At 34.0% G+C, this 23,778-nt stretch overlaps 1 protein-coding gene and 3 pseudogenes across 2 annotated transcripts in view; 1 reads left to right on the top strand and 3 right to left on the bottom strand.

Annotated features, from left to right (window-relative positions):
- COG5 (component of oligomeric golgi complex 5) overlaps positions 1-23,778 on the bottom strand; it is a 290,965-nt gene that overhangs the window by 114,415 nt on the left and 152,772 nt on the right. For both annotated transcript variants that reach the window (XM_015599504.2, XM_006925364.3), the window contains exons 8-10: positions 15,103-15,268; positions 2,188-2,300; positions 1,866-1,943 (exon numbers count right to left, since the gene is read on the bottom strand). In XM_015599504.2, coding sequence (XP_015454990.1) covers positions 1,866-1,943; positions 2,188-2,300; positions 15,103-15,268 — 357 coding nt within the window. The remainder of the gene's footprint in view (positions 1-1,865; positions 1,944-2,187; positions 2,301-15,102; positions 15,269-23,778) is intronic.
- LOC112473567 lies at positions 3,299-3,417 on the top strand (annotated as a pseudogene).
- LOC112473571 lies at positions 4,416-4,534 on the bottom strand (annotated as a pseudogene).
- LOC112473569 lies at positions 7,969-8,087 on the bottom strand (annotated as a pseudogene).

Below are 23,778 nucleotides of genomic sequence, written 5' to 3'. Positions count from 1 at the left end.
AAAGCCAAATGTGAAGCAGGTTAATGTAAGTAGTTATATACTAACATAAATCTATGTGCAGAAAAGAGTTAACATAGCAGATCTGAGAATGCTTTAGTTAAAATGCTTTAGTAAAAATGCCTTCTTAAAAGTCTGGTTCTTGCCTGGCATCTGGAACTTGGAGTCTAAGAATGTCCTCATGATTCTCTAACTGACAGAAGTGTTCACTGTATCTAAATTGTTTGTATCTAAATAATGTGGTTTGTGTTGAACACCTGCTTTTCTTTTGGGAGTCTAGAATTTTGCCAATTCTTATTGTCTTCACTGAAGATCCTACCATCTTCAGTGAAGACAATAAGAATTTTGGCATGTACTAGGCAGTTACTGACCTCTGATAAAAATCCTGGACTTCTAGGCTCAAAATGAGCTTCCCTGGAAGACAACATTTCATGCATAATGTCTCAACTTACTGACAGAGAAATTAAGGGTGTCCTGTCTAACTCTGTTAGAGAGAGTTGGAGAGAAAGCTTGCACCTGGTTTCCTCTGGATTTCACCCTATGCACCTTTTCCCTTTGCTGATTCTGCTTTATATATTTTCACTATAATAAATCATAGCCATGAGCATGACTAAATGCTGACTGCTGTGAATCACTAAACTTGAAGATAGTTTTGAAAATCCCCAACACAACATATGAAATATTTAAAATTCTGAACTACAAAGAAAACTACCTATACCAGGACAATGGAAACTTAAAAAGAAAATTTTTCTTTGAAGTCCTAGGTATTAATATTTAATGATGAATAATCAGTCATTCCATGAATCATTATCAAAAACAAATAAAAATGAGTAAATAAAATGTTAGAGTCAGGGATTCCTGTGCACAGAAGGAATTCTTATTGCTCACGAGGCCAGCTGATCAGTGGATGATGGGAGAGATTTCTTGGCCACCGTGAATAATGCTGCAATGAACACAGGGGTGCTTATATCTGTAGGGATAAATATTTTCATATTTTGGGGGCAGATACCCAGGAGAGGGATTGCTGGGTCATATGTTAATTCTTGTGGTACAATACATTATTATTCAACTGTAAGAAAAGATGAAATACTACCATTTGAGACAACATAGATGGATCTTGAGATTATCGTGCTAAGCGAAAAAAGTCAGACAGAAAAAGCTGAAAACCACATGATTTCACTGAAGCGTGGGATATAAAACTGAAAGCAACAAAAAAAAGACAAAGACTCAGACACAGACAACAGCTTAGTCTATTACCAGAGGGAAAGCGGGGAAGGCAGAAAAGGGTAAAAGGGGTCAAATACACATGGACATAAAGAGATTTAACTTTGTGTGGTGACACACATGCAATATACAGATGATGTTTTACAGAATTGTACAGTTGAAACCTATACAATTTTATTAACCAGTGTTACCCCAATAAATTTAGTTTAAATATGGAAAATGAATATAGCAATGTGCTCTAGGAAAAATTAACAACTGAATGAATCCTACCATCTTCAGTGAAGACAATAAGATGTTATAAACTACTAATTAAATCTCTTATTTACCAAAAATTTTCATCTTATTCTCTAGTGGAACTTCAGAAAACATTGATAATAAGTCATTTATATGACAGAAAATGGGAAATTACTTACATGCATTTCAAAGATTAGTCAACAAATAGTATTAGTACTAGAATCTACTCAATAAACAAATGTACTTACACATATTTTGTAAAGAAAATTTATGGTTGTCAAGAAATATACTTATTTCCTTATTATATTCGACATGCAGCCTCACGGCAAGAGAGAAACACAAATAACACCGGCTTATCATCTTCTCTCATTCTTCAAAAAAGAGATAAAGATATTTTTGTTTAAATATACCTTAACTACTTCTTCAATGAAACAAATATGAGAAACAGGATCTCTCTTCTTGGCTAATACTTTTTGTAGATGTTGTACCTAAAAAGGGGAAGAGAGAGATAGTGTATATAATTCGGTACTTTTAAATGGAACAAGTGTAAAGCATAGGCACTAGAAACAGCAAAGAAAGAAAAATGGCATTTTGCCAGAGCCTTTCCATACATGATAATTAGCTAAATTAGTTATTTTAAATGCTCATAAATTTAAAGAAATCTGCCCAAGTTCACAAGGATAACAAGGATAATCCATAATTAATGTTTTCTTCACTCTCTAAAATATTTACCTGTCCACAAACAGTACAAATATGATCCACAAGTTTCTCCATATTGGTCCAAAGGGAAGCACGAAAAGCTGCAGTATTTCCTGGGGTTGGCATGGTAGATCGGCCAGGTCCCCCTGTTTATATGAGTGACAAATATAAAAAATAAAAATTTCCAATGATAACAAACTGTGTCTTATAAAAAACAGATACAGGCTAAAAAATCAGAAGTTCCTTCTTTAAGAAATAATTTATGAGTGATATGAAAAAGAATCAGCCTTCTGTGTTTAAGAAAGGGAAATAAGATTTCTCTTTCTCTCACGTAGGATGCATCACTCACTCACATACACACACACACACACACACACACACGCACAATTTGATGAACATGGTTTCCTAAAATGGGGAGAGGAAGTGAGTGGTAGAACAAACTACCAGGTGAAAGCAACAGGGACAGAAGTAGTGAGTCTTTGTGAGCCATACAAATGTTTTACATATTTCAAAATAAATTTAAAATTTAAAATAGTGAAAAAAGCAAACTCTAAAATTAAATACAAACAAATATAGAAACAAATAAAATAAACCGTATTTCAAATTGATAATGTAAAACCACACAGAAGAAAACAAATAATTTTAGTAATTTTTAATTACAGAACTCTGACTTCCGTAAGATATTTTAGGGGCAAAAAGAATTACAAAGAAATAGTGCACTTTGATTAACAGTTTTGTTGCTGGATGAAGTACTGATTTACTAATCTGAAACTAGTTTAGGTATATTTTAAAATAGAGCAAATGAAGGGTCTCACTATAAACAGCATAAAGATACAAATATGTAAAGGGGATTAGAGGTATTCCCCAACTCTGTTCACTAAAAGAATAGAGAGACAATGACTCAATAAAAATGAGTATAATTTTAATTCTATGCATCATTTCCCAGTAAATGAAACCAGGGCTTATTGGAAAAAAGCATGATTCCATCCATATCTGGAGCAGTGAACACAGAAGGTGAGCCTGATGCAAACTGTGCCAGAGAGCAAAGCAAGTGTTCAAAGATGAATGGAGATTTGTCAATGAACACAAGAACTTGACTGGAGTGGGCAGTCAATCAAAACACTGATTAAAAAAATATTTAATGGTCTACAGCCATGCTACCCTGAGCAAGCCCGATTCCATCTGATCAGGGAAGCTAAGCAGGGTTGGGTCTGGTTAGTACTTAGATGGAAGACCACCTAGGAAGACCAGGTGCTGTAGGTGTAAAAAAATAAAAAAATAAAAATGAGGGATTATAAACTGAGAAGGTCCTTGCAATCTGTGAGGTCAACCAAGGGTTGCCTCGCCTTAACAAAATATATAAAAAATTTTTAAAAAATAAAAAATAAACTAAAAAATAAAAACTAAAAAAATAATGAATTCATAGTGAAAAATCATGTTTAAAAAGTATGGGAATTGCTATTTAGAGAAAGGTTATCAGTTAATAAATGCAGACAGAATGACAGAATTAGAAAAAAATTTCACCATTTTTAAACTACTAGTAAAATAATTGAGGGAAAGATTATCATTGGATACTAAAACACTGGAAGAAATGTTACAAGAAACAGGATATTCACATGATCTCAAATGTGCACCACAAGTTACTAATTACAAAAAGAGAGTACTTTTACAAGAAGTAAGCCAGCATACACCATAGTAACAAAAGATATCATTTAGCATCAGCACTTATGAGACAGACTAACATAATTTTGGTGCTTCCTGATATAAAGTAATTGGGAATACACATCACCTTACCAGCTTGTTTACTCTGAATGTAATCATGTAGAAACAATCAGATAAATCCAGACAAATCCAAATTGTGGGGCCCTCTAAACATTTTAATGTCATGAAAGAAAAAAAGGCAGTGGGGTTGTTTTTGATTAAAAGAGAATAAAGACACAAGACAATCAATAGAAAAACATAATCTCTGATTGTTTCAAGCTGTTAAAATCCTTGAGAGTGGTGTCTAAGAATGTTATTGTAATACACACACACAGCTATTTGAACAAGTTTAAATGTTTCAACATAAAAAGAAGAAATTTTAATTTCAAAAGGAAAAGTATAAATCAAAATTAAATTTACAAACCAGGCAGTACAAGAGCCCATCAATAATTACATAGTCTATCCTGCTTTTTTTTTTTTTAAGGTGAGGCAACCCTTGGTTGATCTCACAGATTCCAAGAACCTTGTCATCTTACAATCCCTCATTTTTTTATATTTTATGCCTACAGCATCTGGTCTTCCTAGGTGGTCTCCTATCCAAGTACTAACCAGGCTCAACCCTGCTTAGCTTCCGAGATCAGACACGAACAAGTTTGTTTAGGGTGACATGGCCATAGACTACTCTGCTTTTTAGGAGGGTAACAATCAAGAAAACCAGAGGCTCTGTTTATAAACTGCTTTAGTTTACTTTTACAAAAGTTCTAAGTTTATAAAAGAATTACATGTACCTTTAGTAAGGAGATGCTATTATTTTTCACTCTGATAACTGAAGAGCAATAAAAAAGAGAAACACAGGAAAGAGATACTGGCTTTAAAAATATGAATTCCTGTTTCAAATCTAGATCTAATTAATTTTTAAAATTATTTGTAGTGTTGTGCAAAGACTATTAAGGAAAAGTATACAGGGAATAGAAAGGTAATACTGAAACAATCTTCAATTGTCTCATGTTACATAAAGAATGAATTTGCAATAATGAGGAAAGGCTATGTAGTGCCTTTGTGAAAATCAGCAATATTAATGAAATTCCTGGACTAGGCATAGCTTGGTTTTATTATAAAGAATTATGGGGCACATCAACCCATTACAATCTTAAACTAAATAGAAGCAGAAATACAAAATATTATTTTCTGCTCGCATTTACTTTAGAGAAACTGAGACACCGAAAAACAAGATTACAGTCACTGGTTCGACTAGGTTTAGAGGCTTCAGTTTTCTTACTTGTAGTTTAGTACTTAAAGATTTTTATTCTCATAAGCTAAATACATCTCACTGAAGATATAGACATGATAGAAATAATCAGTGGAAAATAGGACATTGGTATAAAGGGGAGAAAGAACAATTAAAACAGAAAAATAGACACCATTATCAGCTTTAGGATACTCATGAAACAAAATAGATAATGTCATAAACTAAGTTTTATTAGTTAGAAGAAACCAAGACTTCCTCTAAGAAACAATACTTAAGAGTGATTTCCAGTTAGTGATAGTGGAATAAAATCATTTTCCTACGCTCATCCCTTGAAAGTCAATGAAAATAAGAATAAAAAGGAGAGAAAAAAAAATGTTAACTTCAAAAAAAATAAAAAGGAATAAGCTAAAACCTCAAATGAGATTATAAAGCATGTACACCAAATGCTGTGGATAAAGCAAAATGTACAAGGTACCAGATAGCTGCCAACTAAGACAATCAGCAAGGAGCAAAACTGTTCTTAAAATCAATTTTAAGAATTTAGGCTAGCCAATGATTCTTTGCTTAGAGTTGAGATAGACATAAATGGTTCAGGAAAGAAGCTAGTAGAATGTTCAATGTTGCAGAGTAGCAAAGGAAAAAGAGCTGAAAGAAATCACAATAAAATGATATTGACATTATATAAGAATTAGCCACCAGCTTGGGGAGACTATTAGAGGGAAAATGAGGTGAAAGAGGAAAGAAAAGCAGAGAATGTAAGGTTTCCACACAGAAATTGCTTAAAGGCTTTACTGGGACTCACACTAAGTTCCAGACTGTTCCAAAATTTAAGGAAAGAAGTGTTTTGAAGGCAGAAGGAAATAAAAATTGGTGAATGCTTATACTAAATGATGGGGGATGGCGGGGAGAGACAGAAGAAACATTGCTAAGAGAGCCACTTAAAGTAGAGTCAGGAGGCTATTAAAAAAAGTGGGGCCTATATATATCTTGTGCCTAAGTTCTCAGAGCTGCTGTTAAAATGCTAAACCTGCTGCTAACCTCAGCTCAAGGCTAAGCTGTAAAAATCTGGAATAACAAGTGCTCCATGGACATATATGGACTTTACTTCCTTGTACTTTTCGCTTCCCAGTTGCACATTGGAACTAATCAATCCTGGATAACTTAGCCACCAATCCTTCATTTGTATGAGAGAATGTACATTTTGTGGTTTTTGCCTTTATAAACCCTACCTTTCTTCTCTCCAGAGCACAGTTTGGATTGCTACCTAAATCTGCATCTCTTGGATGTGAATCCTTTAAAACTCCAAATAAACTTTTGTTTTACAACCTCAAATCTTTATTGGTTAACACTAGACAACAAACCTAAATCAAAGTTATAGACTGTCCCAATTCTCTCCTACAACTATTCTCAGACTATTCTTCAAGGAACAAGTAGTTCCTTTCAAGATAAATAATAACCAGAAACAAAGCAATATGGGGCCTAACACTGATATGGGGAGAAGGGGTAGATAAGCAAAAAATAATAAACGTAGGTTATCAAAGGAATTTCCAAAGGAAATAACAGGAAGGGTTAGTTTTTCACTGTCTCAAAATAATTATGGGAAACATTCTCAGTGTGACACTAAACAGAGATTAAACAATAGAAACAATAAAACACTATAATGATCAAGGGTGAAAATACAATCAGATATAGGAAATAAGCAAGAGGTAATCATACAAAATTAAATAAAATAAGAAGATATAAAATATAGTTAAGGCAAAGATACTAAAAATAGAAAGCGAAGATGTGATATCTATATAAAGTTCCTAAAAAGAACAAATGGAAAAGAAAAATATTCAAATATACAATCAAGGTAAACTTTTCTATAAAAGAGAACATATTCTGACTCAGAAAAAAAATAGATATAGAGCATTCATTCTCAAAATATATCCTAAGAAATTACTGAATTTCAAAGATAAAAAACCAGTTAGACAGCAAAGAAAAACAAGTGAGCTATGTGGGGGTTCTGTAAAAATCTAATTAGCAATTACATTTCTGATTCCACAAGTAAGAAGTCTGGAAGCCAACATTCTGTCCCAACAACAAATAAAAAACCAAACAGACTGAAAAATCAATAACTCTTCTTGGACCCATGAGAGAGGACAATGGCAAACCACTGCCCTCCAAATTAGAAAGACCTACAAGCAAATATAAGGAGTTGCTGCTTACCGGAACAGAGCCTCCCTGGCAAAAACTGCTGAGGGAACTGGAGCCATGGTAGAAAAACATGATCTACTGTAACCAAGGAATTGCTAGAGGCTCAGTGTGGACAATTCTGAGAGTTAAAAACTCCAAGGGGATCTAGTCACAGGGACCCTACAATATAGAGATTTACCTCCACACGTGTGACTAGGTTCCCACAGTAAATATTAGAGAAAAATCCCCTCATGTTTCCAGTAGGAAGAAAGGAAAAAGAATCATTTTGAAATATGCCAGAGCACTTTGTTCTTCTTAACAAGACCTGCTCTCAGGAGAAACTAATTAACAAGAGTTTTATCTGCTGGAGTTTTACCAGATTTTAATTGACCTGGGGAATGGAAATATCCAACTCCAGACTACTGCAGTCATCCTCTCCCACCTAAAGGAGGAGAAAACAAATTTAAAACACTTGTGAAGTTCACAGCACACTATAGAATGCTTCTACTCCCCACACATCTTACCACACATTATTAAAGGCCTAATTACAGGAATTCCCTCTACCAAGAAAAAATGACAAGGCATATTAAAAGACAAAACAACTTGAAGAGAAAGAGCAAACTTAAGAACCAGACATGGCAGGGATGTTGGAATTATCAGACCAGGAATTCATTCATTCATTCATCCAACACCTACAGCACTTGGTATTCCTAGGTGGTCTCCCATCCAAGTATTAACCAGGTCCAACCTTGCTTAGCTTCCAAGATCAGACAAGATGGGGCACGTTCAGGATGGCATGGCTGTAGACAGGAAAGAATCTTTGAGCCAAGAATATATCAATAAAATCCTCAAAAACTGATGGTTGCTAATAGATCTGCCTTGCATGAAATGTTAAAAGTAGTTCTTTAGAGAGAAGGAAAATAATATAGGTCAGAAACTCTGATATACAGAAAGGAAGAGCATAGAAAACAGAATAAATGAAAGTAAAACAGAAACTTTTTTCTTAGTCTTAAATGACTTAACAGATAACAGTTTATTAAAAATAATAATAGCAACAATGTATCTGATTATGTATGTTTATATCTTATATGTGTGTATAAATATGTTTATGTATATTTACATATAAGTAAAATGAATGACAGCAATGATACAAGGGATGGGAGGAAGGAATTAAGATTATTTTGTTATTACAAGGTACTCACACTCTCTGTGAAGTGGTATAGTGTTATCTGAAAGTGGACTTCAATTAAGTCCTAGTTTATATTGCAATCTCTACGGAACCCATTATAAAAAGTTTTAAAAGAAGTATAACTGATACACTAAGGAGAAAAATGGAATCATATAAAATGAACAATTAAAACCAAAAAGGAAGAAAAAGTGTAGAAGACAAAAAATAAGAACAGAGGAAAAGGACAACAAATAGAAAACAGCAATGAATATAGTAGATATTAATCCAACTATGTCAATAATCACTTTGAATGTCAATGTTCTAAATGTACCAATTAAAAGACAGAGATAGAGTGGGTCAAAAAACACACCTCAGCTACATGTTGTCTATAAGAAATTCACTTTAAATATAAAGACACATATAGATTAAAAGTAGATGGAGAAAAATATACCATTCTAACACCAATCAAAAGAAAGCAAGAGTAGCTATGTTAATTTCAGACAAAGCAGAATTCAAAGGAAGAAAAGTTATCACGGATAAAGAAGGGCATTACCTAATGATAAACAGAGTTAATTCTCCAAGAAGACATATTCTTAATGTGTTTGTGCCTAACAGAGCATCAAACTACATGAGATAAAAACTTATAGAACTGCAAGAAGAAATATGAACCTACATCTATCGATAAATTGACAGATAAGAAGGAAGAAAATTAGTAAGGATATTGTAGAATTTCAACAACACCATCAGTCATTTGGATATATTAGACATCTATAAAGCTACTTCATATAACAGCTCAATACACATTCTTTTCAAGCTCAAATAAAATATTCATCAAAATAGACCACATTCTGAGCCATGAACACACCTTAACAAATTTAAAAGAATGAAAATCATATAATGTCTGCTATCATGCCATAAATAAATTAAACTAGAAATCAACAGAAAGATAAGCAGAAAATCCCAAAATATGTAAAGATTGAGTAACACACTTCTAAATAACACATGTCAAAGAAATCTGAAGAGAAATTTAAAACTATTTTTAAATGAAAATATAAAAACATGTCAAAATTTGTGGGATGTGGTCAAAGTGATGCTTAGGGAGAAATAGCATTAAATACAAATATTGGGGGAAGAAAAGATCTAAAATCAATGATCTAAATTTCTACTTTAGAAAACCAAAAAAAAAAAAAAAAGAGCAAATTAAAAATAAAGTAAACAAAAATAAATAAACAATAAGAATTAGAGCAGAAATCAATGAGATTTCAAACAGGAAACCAATAGAGAAAACCAACGAAACCAAAGCCGGTTCTTTGAAAAGATCAATAACATTGATAACTCCCTAGCTAAGCTAAGAAAAAATGAGAGAAGATATAAATTACTAATATCAGAAATGAAAGACATCACTATAGATCCCATGTATATTAAAAGGCTAAAAAAGGAATACTATGAACTACTCTACGTCCACAAATTTCCTTGAAAGATGCAATTGCCAAAACTCATGCTAGAATAAAAAGATGATCAGAATAGGCTTAAATCTATTAAAGAAGTTGAATCAATATTTAATAACCTTCCAAAATTAAAGTACCAGGCCCAGATGAGTCTACTGGTGTATTCTATGAAACATTTAAGAAAGAAATTGCACCAATTCTCTACCATAACTTGCATAAACAGACAGGATACTTCCTAACTCATTCTATAAGGGCAGTATTACCCTAATACAAAACAAGACAAAAATATTACAAGGAAAGAAAACTGCAGACCATGTCTCTCATGAACAAAGACAGAAAAATCCTCAACAAACTATTAGCAAATAAAATCCAACAACATATAAAAAGAAATTTATACCATGATCAAGTGGGATTTATCTTAGGTATGCATGGCTGGTTCTACATTCAAAAATCAGTTAATGTAATCCATCACAACACTAGGCTATAAAAGAAAAATCACATGATCACATTAACACATAAAGAAAAAACATGTGACAAAATCTAACACCCATTAATGATAGAAATTCTCAATAAACTAGGTATAAAGGGAACTTTCGCAATGTGATAAAGACTACAAATAATCTGCAACTAACATCAATTGCTTTCCTATATATTAGCAATGAAAAAGTTGAATTTGAAACTGAAATCACAATATTATTTACATTCCCCCTAAAATGAAATACTTAAGTATAAATAAATATGACAAAATATGTATAAGATTGATATGAGGAAAACTACAAAACTCAGATGAACAAAATCAAACCAGAGGAACTAAATAGTGAGAAATTCCATGTTCATGGATAGGAAGACTCAAAATTGTCAAGATGTCAGTTCTTCTCAGCTTAATTTATAAAATCAATGCAATTTGAATCAAAATCCCAGTCAGTTATGTTATGGATATTGACAAACTGATTCTAAAGTTTATATGAAGAGGCAAAAGACCCAGAGTAGTCAACACAATATTTAAGAAAAAGAACAAAGTTGGAGGACTATCTGACTTCAAGACATACTATAAAGCTACAGTAATCAAGACAATGTGGTACTGGCAAAAGAATAAGACAGATAGATCAATGGAACAAGATAGAAAGCCCAGAAATACATCCACATAAATACAGGCAAACGATCTTTGACAAAAGACCAAAGGCAATAAAGTGGAATAAAGATAATCTCTTCAATGGAACTGAACAACCACATGCAAAAAAAAAAAAAAAGAATCTATACACCCTTCACCAAAATTAACTCAAAATGGATCACAGACATAAATGTAAAACAGAGAACTATAAAACTCCTAGAAGATAATATAGGAGAAGACCTCTATGACTTTGGGTATGGCAATGAATTTTTAGATATAAGACCAAACACAAAATCAATGAAAGAAGTAATTGATAAGCCGGACTTCATTAAAGGCAAAAACTTTTACTCTGGGGAAGACAATATCGAGATAATTAGAACATAATCTACAGAATGGGAGAAAATATTTGTAAAAGACTCATCTTAAAGGACTATTATTATCCAATATATTGAAGAACTCTTAAAACTCAACAATGAGAAAACAACCTGATTAAAAAGTGAACTAAAAATCCCATTAGACACTTCCCTCACCAAAAGATAATAATAATATACACACACACACGCACAACAGATAAGCATATGAAAAGATGCTCCATATCATACATCATCATGGAAATGTAAATTAAAACATAAGATACCACTGCACAGCTATTAGAATGATCAAAATTTGGAAATGACGACATCAAATGCTGCCAAGGATATGGGGCAATAGGAACCCTCATTCACTGCTGATGGGAATGCAAAATGATACAGTCACTTTGGAAGACAATTTCATGGTTTCTTACCACACTAAATATACTCTAACTAGAAAATCCAACAATTCTGCTCCTTGGTATTTACTCAAATACCCAAGTTGAAACCTTATGTCCACCCAAAAACCTAACATGGATGTTTATAGTACCCTTTTTTCATAATTGCAAAAGTTGGAAGCAACTAAGATGTCCTTCAGAAGGTAGATATATAAATAAACTGTGGTACATTCGCACAATGAAAATAATCAGCACTAAAAAAAAAAGAGCTATCAAGCCATGAAAAGACATGAAGGACATTAAGTGCATATTACTAAGTTAAATATGTACTATATAATTCCAATCATACCACATACTGGAAAAGGCAAAACTATTGAGACAATAAAAAGGTCAGTGGTTACTAGAGTTGGAAGCAGTGGAGATAAAGAGGCAGAGTACAGGGGATGTTAGGGCAGTGAATATACTTTGTATGATATATTAAGGGAGGTAAGTCATTATACATTTGTCCAAACTCAGAATGCACACCACCAAGAGTGCATTATCACACAAAACAATGGAGTTTGGGTGATAATGATGTGGCAATGCTATTTCGTCACCGGTGACAAATGTTCCATTCTGGTAGGAGATGTTGATAATAGGAAAGACTACGCATGTGTGAAGGCAGGGGTATATGGGAAATCTCTGTACCTTCCTCTTAATTTTACTGTGAACCTAAAACTGCTCTAAAAAAACAATAGTCTTAAAAAATAAATTTTTTAAAGGATTAAAAAAATAAATAAAGTTCCTTATATACCCCTCCCTTCCTGGTCCGATTTTCCCTGCTCTCTCTCCAAAACTAATATTTTGAATTTATCATTATTATTATAATGCATGTTAATATCTTTATTACATGTTCTTATGTTCTCATGTTTTAAATATAGTATCATACTGTATGCATCCTTCTGCAACTAGCTTTTCCATGTAATACTTTTTAGAATTATCTGTATTTGTAAGTTTATTAATTTAAACATTATATATTAGTCTACTTAATAGTTTATTCATTTTTCCATTGAAGGATAGGTTATTTTCACTCTGCCATTATTATAAACAATTGTGCAATAAAAATTTTTATACATACATGCCAGAGTGTTTCTAGGGTATGATCTTATAAGAGAAATTATAAGATCATAAAATATGTATATTTTTCATCTTATAATTTGATAAAATTGAATAAAGCAATTGAATCTTTTATCCTCCTACAATCAGAGTACCAGAATTTCTGCTCTCATTCAACACTTAGTTCTTGCTTAGGTTTTGCCAATCTCACAATTGAGAAATAGTACCTTGTTTGTGTTTTTCTAATAACTAGTTCATCCTCCAAAAAGAGACTGAACATCTTTTCACATTTAATGGATGTATTCTGCTTTGAATTGCCTACTCAGTCTTTTATCTATTTTTTTTTTCAACTGAGTTGTTTATCTCTTTCTTTCTTATTAAATTACAAACTTTTAAATATTTCATAGGTAACGTTTTCCCCTTAAGACTGCACTAATGTTTTATATTTATTTTGAAACAATCTTAAACATATAAAATTTTGAAAGCATAGTAAAAGAAATTGTTTTCTCTGAATTATTCCTGAATAAGTTACCTACATGATGCCTCATCACCCTTAACTACTCTAATGTGTATTTTCAAAACACAAGGACATTCTACTACGTAGTATCAATATCAGGAAATTAACACTAATACTGCCAACATAACACGTAAAAAATAAATATAATAGTGATTATTCTTTTAAAAAATAACAAAGAATTGATGCTTACAATTACTACATTAAATCATTGTATTTACTCAACAGATGATAATAAAGCTTTAAAACTATTCTTTCAATAAGAGGGCATACATTAGGATTGACAGCATATGAATAATTGCTTTCATTTTTCTCCCTATTTTTGACAACACAAGAGAGATGAGATTAAACTTCTCCTGGAAATTTAAACATTAGGTCAAACTTTCTGAGAATAATTGAGAAAAATTGAGAGTGAAATCTCCTTTAGCAATTTCTGTTTAAAACTCTCCTAGAATAGTCTTAATACAGATCTAATCAGAGGCTAGTGCTAACCTTTAAAAATCCATTTAAGATCTAAGATTCTTTTATCTCTTTTTATCTAGAGCAACTTATTTATGAATGAAATATATCCTGTGTTATAAGGTTATATATATAGCAAATGTAAAAATAATAACGGCTGCAAATAATTTTTTAGTATTTACCCATGTATTGATAATTCTGTTATTAATTCTATACAAGTGTTATTTCATTTATTCCTCAGGATAACTCTATGATGATTAGTACCTTCAAGAGAAAAATGGGAAGAAAGAAACTGGAGACAGTACATATAGACAATACTTTAGAGAATTTTTCTGTAGTCAGAAGAAATAAAATGGGTAATAAAGCTGAAGAAATAGAGTCAAGATAGATTTGTTTGGTTGTCTTTAAGCAGAAGAGGATACACTAGCATGATCATATGTGATTGGAAAGACACAGAAAAATGAAAAACTGATGAAGTGGCAGAAAGAAGGGATCTGCTAAAGTAATGGTCTTGACTAATGTGATCTAATGCAAAAGTGGAGTACTTGGTCTTTTCTAGCAGCACATTCAGTTTATTCATACTAAAAGCAGAGAAGAAAGAATGTAAGGAGAGAAATGTACAGTAGGGGTTGCTTTGATGAGTGAGAGGTACACATAACATGAAGTCTTTCCCATCTATGAAGTGTGTTATATATGGTAGTCATCATCAGGTGTGTCTTGGCAGGAAAATGGCTGCAGACTGCTAATGAAGGGCTACTCCTCTCCACCTTGAATCCTACCTTTCTTTAGTAGTTTTCTTTAGATTTTGCTATAGCTGTTATGTTCCCAAAGGTTTTATCAATTTCTATCTTCACAAGTAGCCGTTATTGCTTCTGAATACCAGAATTATCATAAGAAAAAGCCCAAGAAAGTTAGGGTAGAGATGGCATTTCCTTAAAAAAAAAATATCTTCTGTCTCAATAAGAAGTACATGTGAGGATAAGGATTTTATGGAAAAAAATATGTTCCTTTTTTTCCCTTGCATCTGTTTCCTCTGAACTAAATGAAGCTACAGTTTATAGAATTTTATCTAGAAGTTCTGAATGTACCAATTGGCCGGTTCAATTCACTGATTAGACAAAAATGTTATAAATAAATTCTGAAACATAATCTCTTCTCTCATTTTGTCTACTAAAAAATGAGTCATTAAATTGCTTTGAAACTTGACTGTTTCACATACTATTCAAAGAACTTCTCAGTTATAAATAAATAAAGAAGCTAAATATAAATCAAATCCATACCTCTCACAGCTGACTGGGAAGGTTGAGTCAAAACTTTGATATCTAATGCACTACTGATGCTTTCTTCCAAAGCAGCACAATATCCATCCACGACACTGGTAATAGTATTCTTCAAAGTTCCAAGATTATGGAAAACCTGAAGAGCTGTTCCGACTTGGGTTGGATTCTTTAAAAAAAAAAAATGGGGGTGGGTAGGATGAGAATAGATATAAACAGGAAAACAGAACCAATATAAATTTACAACTTTTACTGGTACTTGAGTAGTTACTTGGTACTTGAGCAGTTACGACAGTATTTATAAATTACTACAGACAAGAACAAAGACAATGCATTTGGAACAAATATTCTTTAGTCATTATTTGATAGAAGAAAAAATTAAAAACTAAACACATAATTTTCCCCCTTTCCCTTTTCCTCCTCCTTTAAAGGATAAAGAATAAGATAAAAAATCTGTTATATTATTAGAGCTTATTTAAAATCCACCATCAATCCCTATGGAGAGAGCCATGCTGGAACTAACAATGTTCCAACATTTGTTTAGAGATAAATAAGTGAATTCTGCATAGGTAACAGAGCTCTGACCATGAAGACTCATACTTCCTTTCTATTATATTTTATTTATTCATTCTAACTACAAATATTTATACAGTGCTTACTATATGTCAGTTTTGGCTGTAGGTGCTGAAAATACAGTAGTATACAACACCAATTAACTCCCTATCCTTATGAAGCTTATATTTACTAAGAAATATATAAAAAGTAAATCTAACGGAATATCAAGTTATGATAAATGCTATAAAAATGAAGCAGGAAATATGAAGAGAATAGAGAATAATGGGAATTATTATAGAGAGGAGTTAGCAGATGCATCTGTGAGGTGATATTTAGACAGATCTGCATGCAATGGAAGGCATCTAGGGAGAACACAGGGAAATGCAGATCTGAGTAGAGGTAGCAACAAAAGTGCTGAGGTAGAAATGTGCTTAGTAGCTATGGTGAAACAGCAAGAAAGCTGTGATGGTGGCTGGAGCAGAGTGACTCGGAGGTAGGTGATAAAGTTGATAAAGTAGAAACACTACCTAAGAGAAGATTAAAACTACAGTGATATAAATAGAATATTAAATTTGTCACTAAGTAGATGACTAAAATTATCAAGGCAGAATCTAGTACACCAACATATATTTCCAGGCCCAAATAGTTGAAATTCCTCTTTCATTTATGATTCAGTGTTATTAGAGGTATGTAGTTAAAAAGTTAAATGATTTCTTTAACGTATTTTCTTGACTATTAAGTTTATAAATAAGACAAAAGGTTATTTCTGAATTCTACTGACGTTAGTAATAGTAGATACTGCAGATGCACAGACACAGAAGCAAAGTAAAGTCAGCTTAAAGAAAACATCAGGAAACATGGTTGATGAATAACAATATCCATTTTGGAATTTTTTTAATTAAACAAGAAAAGAAAAACAAATGAACATTGTTTTAAATTATATTTTAATTTTAAAAGCTTAATTTAATATGGTTATAATAGAATTTAACATACTGCCAAAGAAAAAGGGAGAAAATAAGGTATTTCATATGAAATTATTGAGTGAAAATATGTGCTAGAGTGCTTTGCTTTTGTTGTTAGTTCCATTCCATCCAGAGTGATATTTTTTTACTTTTTAGTAGAAACCAAGAATTAAAATTAGGCAGCTATAAAGGAATTTCCCTTATCACTATTTAAGTGTCTATATAATCCAAGAAAGCATTACCTAACTTCAAATAATATTTTCAGCTTATAAAACTTGAATACTGATATATACTATAAAATTATACTTATTGCCTTTACTATCTTCAAAGGATCTGAAAAGCACAGTTTCTCAACATACAGTAATGTTTCAGTGATATTAGCTGAATGTATGCTGTAAGCTATATGTGTATGTTAATTGAAAAACGTTTAAAGTCTAAAAATTATTAACTTCTAAAAACTTTTCAAAATGGAAACATATAGCTCATTATTAAAGAACCGTCTAATATAGTAATATTTATAACTTACAATACTTATAATTCTGAATGTAATTTTAAGCTTGCCAATTAACATGACCATTTTTTCAATTAATGGCAGTTATATACATTTATCGCTTGATATAAATATATAATTTGTTAGTTGGCAAACTACAAAATAATGATTATTTGAAATAAAAATTTCATATGCATAAAGGAGTATGCAAATTATGTAAGCACAGATTTAGAAATTATCACAAAGTGAACACATCTACATAATTACCACCTAGACTGTGAAACTAAATATTATAAGTACCTCTGAATCTTGTGTGGCTTCCTTAAGTACATCTCTCCAAATACTGTCACTATCATAACTTCTAACATCAATGATTACTTTTGCCTATTTTTGAATTTTGTGTAAATGGAACGATAAAGTAAGTATCGTGTATGGCTCCTTTTAGTCAATATCTTATTTGTAAAATTCATCCATGTTGTTGTATATGGCAGTAGCTGATTCATTTTCAGTGCTATAGACTATCCCAGTGTAGAAACTTACCTTAGTTTATTTATCCATCCCACTGTTGATGTATATTTGAGTTATTTCCATTTTTTAACATATTTTAAATAATGCTATCATGGAATTTCTGGTAAAGAAGACAAATTAGATAAATGCTATGCTTGCCTCCTCTCAAGACCAATCAAAATTACCATTAAAATATAGAACAACTGTCATTGCAAATTGCCTGAAGTCTAGCTGAACAGAAGTCTCTAAAGTCATAGAGAAGAAGCCAATTTGAGACGGGTAGAAGGGGCTGAGATGCAGAACGAACTGGTTCCACACCCATGTGTGGTGGCTAAAAATCGGGAAGAATGTCTCAGATCCACCCAGAGGAGCAAGAGATCCCAGCCCTATACCAGGCTCCATAGCCCAGGGTTTCAGTGCTGGGAAGAGATGTCCCCATAATTTCTGGCTGTGAAAATCACCAGAGATTGTGGCTCAGTGAGAGAGATGAAGCTGAAGTCCCAGGCATTCCTCTTAAATGGCCCATGCACAAACGAACTTGCTGATGGACTCATTCATTCTGAGTTCCAGAGCTATGGTAGCAGCTTGAGGGCACCAGGGACATAACTGGAGTACCATTAACAGTGTTGTCCCAATGTTGCCGGCACTCCGGGGTGACGTAAGCGAAGGAGGGGAGAAGCGGGAGGGGTAACAAGCTCTGGTGCAGCTCCAGCACTCGATTTTATTTAGGAATACTGTGCCTATCATTCAACGTAGTTTCAACTTTCTGGCTCAATGACTTTTGTGCCAGTGATACAGGAGCCGTACAGATATGTTCTTGAAGATTCTGAGTCTCTGGATCCATTACTTTCAGCCCTGAGGCTGGACTTTAGTAGTCTAAAGTGCACAAGCATAGCTGTATCTCAGAAATGATTGGCTTTGGGCAGTTCAGGAGGAAGTCTCAACATCATTCAAAAAAAAAAAAAAAAGGCTGAAAGCACAAGCTTTTTCTTTCACACAGGGAAGGTGCAATTTTTCAGGTTGCTTATTGATTATATGATGAGGATTACATTGCTGTACCTACCAGATGACAGAGGCTCTATTCATCCCTCTGGTGACCAAATCAAAGTTGTGACAGAAACAAGGAGCAAAGAGCAAGGAAAAATCACCTGGGAATTAGATGACCAAGCCATACAACTAAGGAGAAATATAAGAAACCACTCTGCAAAGGCAGGAAGTAGGACAGGGCGAGGACGTGAGGTTGCCCGGTCCTGAGTGGCTGAGTGGGACAGAGGTTGCAGCAGTGGCAGTGGCAGTGGCAGCCGGCAGATGTAGATGCCTCTTAAAGGGGCTGTGTCCGCAAGCAGGTTTTGATAGTGACAGAGCTGCTTCCTGTGAGCACCAGTGTGATTCAGCTGCACAGGGGGCACCAAGGACTTACAGGGAAACACTGAGTTGTCGGAGTAGGGCCAAAGCAAGAATCGCTCTGTACAGAAGTGCCAGAGGTATCCACTGTTCCTCTGTTGAGCCCTCCCCATTCTTAGTGCACAGACTCGGAGCTGCCATTGCTGTGATGTCATCAAACTGGATAACAGAAGTCACTCCACCCAGAGGATTCCCTGAAATTCCACCTCCCCCAACTCGTGGCCCCACCTAAGCCATATTCAGGTGTATCCTCAGTGAGTCAGGCGCTCCTTGATGAACAGTGCCTAGACTCACACTGGTAGAAGCTGGCCGTGGTTTCTGGTGGGGCCTTTTGAGGCAACTATAACTATAGCATCTGTGGATTGCTTGCTGGTGGCCCTGAATGGGCACAGGTTGAAGCTCAGCTTGGCCTGCAGCTGAATCTCTCTCAGGACTGTGCCACTGGACACCTACTATACAAAGCCACACTAATAAGACCAGAAGACTTAGGAGCTTTGCTTAGTACATAGAAACAGGCACAGAAAGGCAGCCAAAATGGGAAGACAAAGAAGCAAAAAACCATATGAGAGAACAGAACAGAGATCCAGGAATAATGGAGTCAAGTAATCTAACAGATGCAGAGTTCAAAACACTGCTTATAAAGATGCTCGATTAACTTAGGGGAAGTATATATAAATTTAGTGAGAACTTCAACAAAGATAAAAAACAGAAAAAGGGAAATGGAAATTATAAAAGGGAACCAGTCAGAAATGAAGAACACATTATCCAAGATGAGAAGTATATTAAATGGAATAAACAGAGTGGATAAAAAAGAAGATCGGATGACCTACATAGAGGATGGGAAAGACAAGATCACTCAACCAGAATGGCAAGAAAAAAGAAGCCAAGACTATAATGATAATTTAAGGAGCCTATGAAACACTATTAAAGGTAAAAATATCCATGTCATAGGAGCACCTGAAGGAAAACAAGATGTTGAAGAGCTATTTGAAGAAATAATGATGGAAAATTTCTCTAACCTGGTGAGGAGGAGGAGGAGGAGGAGGAGGAAGGGGAAGGGGGAAGGAGGAAGGAGGAGGAAGGAGGAAGAAGAAAGAAGCAGCAGCTATGAACATGGGGGTGCAGATATCTTTTTTAGTTAGTGTTTTTATTTCCTCTGGATATATGCCCAGAAGTAGAATTGCTGGATAATACAGTAGTTTTCTTTTTAATTTTTTGAGGATCCTGGTGGCTGCTTTCCATAGTGGCTGTACTAATTTACAATCCCACCAACAATGTGTGAAGGTTCCCTTTTCTCCACATCCACATCAGCATTTGTTATCTCTTATCTTTCTGATGTTGGCCATTCTAACAGGTGCGAGGTGATATCTCATGGGGTTTTAATTTGCGTTTTCCTAGTGACTAGTAATGCTGAACATTTTTTCATGCATCTGTTGGTCTTTCATGTACTATATACTTTGGAGAAATGTCTATTCACATCCTTTTACCATTTTTTAATTGGGTAATTTGGTTTATTGCTATTGAGTTATATGAGTTCTTTATATATTTTGGATATTAACCCCTTATCAGATATATGGTTGGCAAATATTTCTTCCCATTCCATAGGTTGTCTTTTCATTTTGTTGCTGGTTTCATTTGTTTTGCAGAAGTTTTTTAATTTGATGTAGCCCCACTTGTTATATTTAATTTTGTTGCTTGTGCTTTAGGAGTCATACCTAAAAAATCATTATCAAGATCCATGTCAAGGAGCTTTATCCTTATGTTTTCTTTTAGGACTTTCATGGTTTCAGGTCTTACATTTAAGTCTTTAATTCAGTTTGAGTTAATTTTTGTGAGTGGTGTTACAATTATTTTTTAAATTCATCTTTACCATAGCACCTGGGCTTTGGCGAAGGGACAGCGACTCAGGAGGGACAGTGACTCAGGAGGTACCAGCGATGTATGGGGAGAGACTGAGTTGTGTGGCTTCAGGGTGAGGGTTGGAGGGATTTTGAAACACTGAAAAAAAAATGAATGCTGACTGATCTATAATGGCCAAGAGATTGGAAAGAATCTACCATATCTGTGAAGCTTCAAATATGGAGCTTGAGAAGATGGAAAAAGAAAAAGGAAAACCAGAAAATCGCTGGACAAGTAGGTGGGAGAGAGGCAGGGATGGGAGAATAAAAAGGCTGTTGTTAATGAAGTACTTAGCTGTTAGACATGTTGAATCTAAGATGCCAACGGGGAATTCTTGGTTGGAAATGAGAATATTTTTGAAATGGATAACCATAGGAACCTAGCCTGTATAGCAAGCTAAAGTGAAGTAATAATAATAAAAATAGGGGTGCTGGAAACTATAAACCACAAAGGGGGTAAAAAAAAGAACAGAATCAGTGAGAGTAAGAGAATAAAAATGGTATGATAAAATATTCTAGCCAGAGCTGAAATTGGAACATTAGAAAAACTGGAAATGAAATAATTTTGTCTAGCTATGATTAAAGTGAAGAATGTCTCTTAAATATACTGAACATTAGTGGCCTTTCCCCCACCATTCTCTCTCATCACAGTCAAATACTATATAGTTTGACCCCTGACTTTTTCTCAGCCCTTTTAAATAATAAATTGCAGGCTTTTAGTTCTCTCATCTGTAAAATGAGGAGGCTAAGCCAGATGAACTCTAGAACCTTTTTCAATACTAAAACATAATGATGTTACTATCACTTAATGTATATCATCCACTAACACTGTGCAAGGTACTGGGGATAAAATTAAAATGAAGCAAATACTACACTGTCTGACTTTTCAATATTAATGGTATGATTAGAGATAAAGACATGAAAAGCAGCAATTAGAATGTACTATGATAAATAAGAGGAGAAATGGAGGGTTTAATGAAAACACATAGGAGGGGCAATTAACTTAGAACTCGTGAGGGGAAAAAGGGATCAATGCTGCTTACAGGAAGGAATCAATGCTGCTTACAGGAAGGAATCAATGCTGCTTACAGGAAGGAATCTTCGTTAAGAACTGAAATGCAGCTGCCATGGAAGGTGTTGGGAGTGGAGGTGTGGAAGATTTACAGAAGGAATTGGAAAGCAAAAGAAAAACTGCTCCAAGTGGAGAAACAGTAAAAGATGCGAATGAGAGCACACTGTGGAAACTAAGTCCACTAATATGATACCTGATAGAGGAGAGATCTACACAAATACCTGCTACAAATCTAGGTGCCTATTATAAGTGGCTTTCAAACTTTTGGTATATATAAAAGAATTACCTGGGGAAACTTGTTAAATAAAAAGGGGGCAGATGGAAGACTTTGTGGGATACTGGTAAGAGTTTAGTTTTTTCAGTTTGAATGCTAGTTACGCATTTTTTTTCACTATGAAAAAACTGAGCTGCACTCTTCTGATATATGCATTTTTTCTGCTTATTATATTTTAAAGTCTAAAGTAAATAATAGGAAATGGAAGAGATAACAGATTATGACAAAAATGTAAATCAGATAAGGCCTCTGCTTAAATACCTAAAACACCATTCAAAAATGCTTTATAGTTTATTTTGGGGCAAAGATATTAGGTCAAATAAAATATGAATGTTTAAACTATTAAATAAACATGAATCTTATATACTCTTTTCCCAAGACAATATAAGCAAGTTTTATGTGTATGTATATATATGGTCAAACTTACATACCATTATTTAAAAAAATAATTGACTCTTAAAATATTACCTAATGTTAAATATATATTTTGATTTTGAATGTTGTTATGAACTAAATGTTTTTGTCTTCCTCCTCCCAAATTCAGTTGAAGCCCTGCCCACCAATGTGATGATATTAGGAGATGGAGCTTTTGGGAGCTAATTAGGTTTAGATGAGGTCATGAGGATAGGACCCTGCTGTGATGGCATTAGTGCTCCTAAAAGAAGAGCCACCAGAGAGCTTACATGTGCCCTCTTCTTTCTCTCTCCCCCTCTCTCTGCCATGTGAGAACAAGCATGAAGGCGATTGTCTGCAAGAGAGCCCTCATCAGACACTGAAACCTGCCTAGCCTTGATCTTAGACTTTTCAGCCTCCACAACTGTGAGAAAATTTGTTATTTAAGCCACACAGCCTATGGTATTTTGTTGTGGCAGCCTCAGCTGCCAAGGGTTTATATGCATTACAAATTGATTAAATTTTAGAGAATGTAGTGGGATGAACGATATCTCATAAAATTCATGTCTGCCTATGACCTCGGAATGTGAGCCTATTTGGAGACAGGGTCTTTGCAGACATAGTTAGTTAGGTTGAGATGAAGTTATAATCCAGTAGGGTATGGTGGGCTCTAAATCCAATGATTTACGTCCTTAGAAGAACACACAGAGACACGCATAGTGAAAAAGGGCGTGTGACAATAGAGGCAGAGATTGGAATGACATAGTTACAAGCTATGGAACTTCAAGGACTGACTAGAGCCACTAGAAGCTGAAAGAGGCATGAAAAAAATTCTTCTCTAGAGCCTTCAGAGAGAGCATGGCCCTGACAACACCTTGATTTGAATTTCTAACCACTAGAACTGTGAGAATAAATTTATGTTGTTTTAAACTACCTCATTTGTGGTAATTTGTTATAGCAGCCCTAGGATATCAAGAAAGGGTTAGGGACAATGCAACTCTAGTGTCCATCAAACGAATCAAGAAAATGTGGTATACGTACAATGGAATAGAACTCAGACTTAACAAGGAAGGAAATCCTGTCACATGCTACAACATAGGTGATCCCTGAGGATATGATCTTGT

Source organism: Pteropus alecto, unplaced genomic scaffold (genome assembly GCF_000325575.1).
Source record: "Pteropus alecto unplaced genomic scaffold, ASM32557v1 scaffold109, whole genome shotgun sequence".
Classification (NCBI taxonomy): Eukaryota; Metazoa; Chordata; class Mammalia; order Chiroptera; family Pteropodidae; genus Pteropus; species Pteropus alecto.
This window is presented reverse-complemented; position numbering and strand designations above follow the sequence as displayed.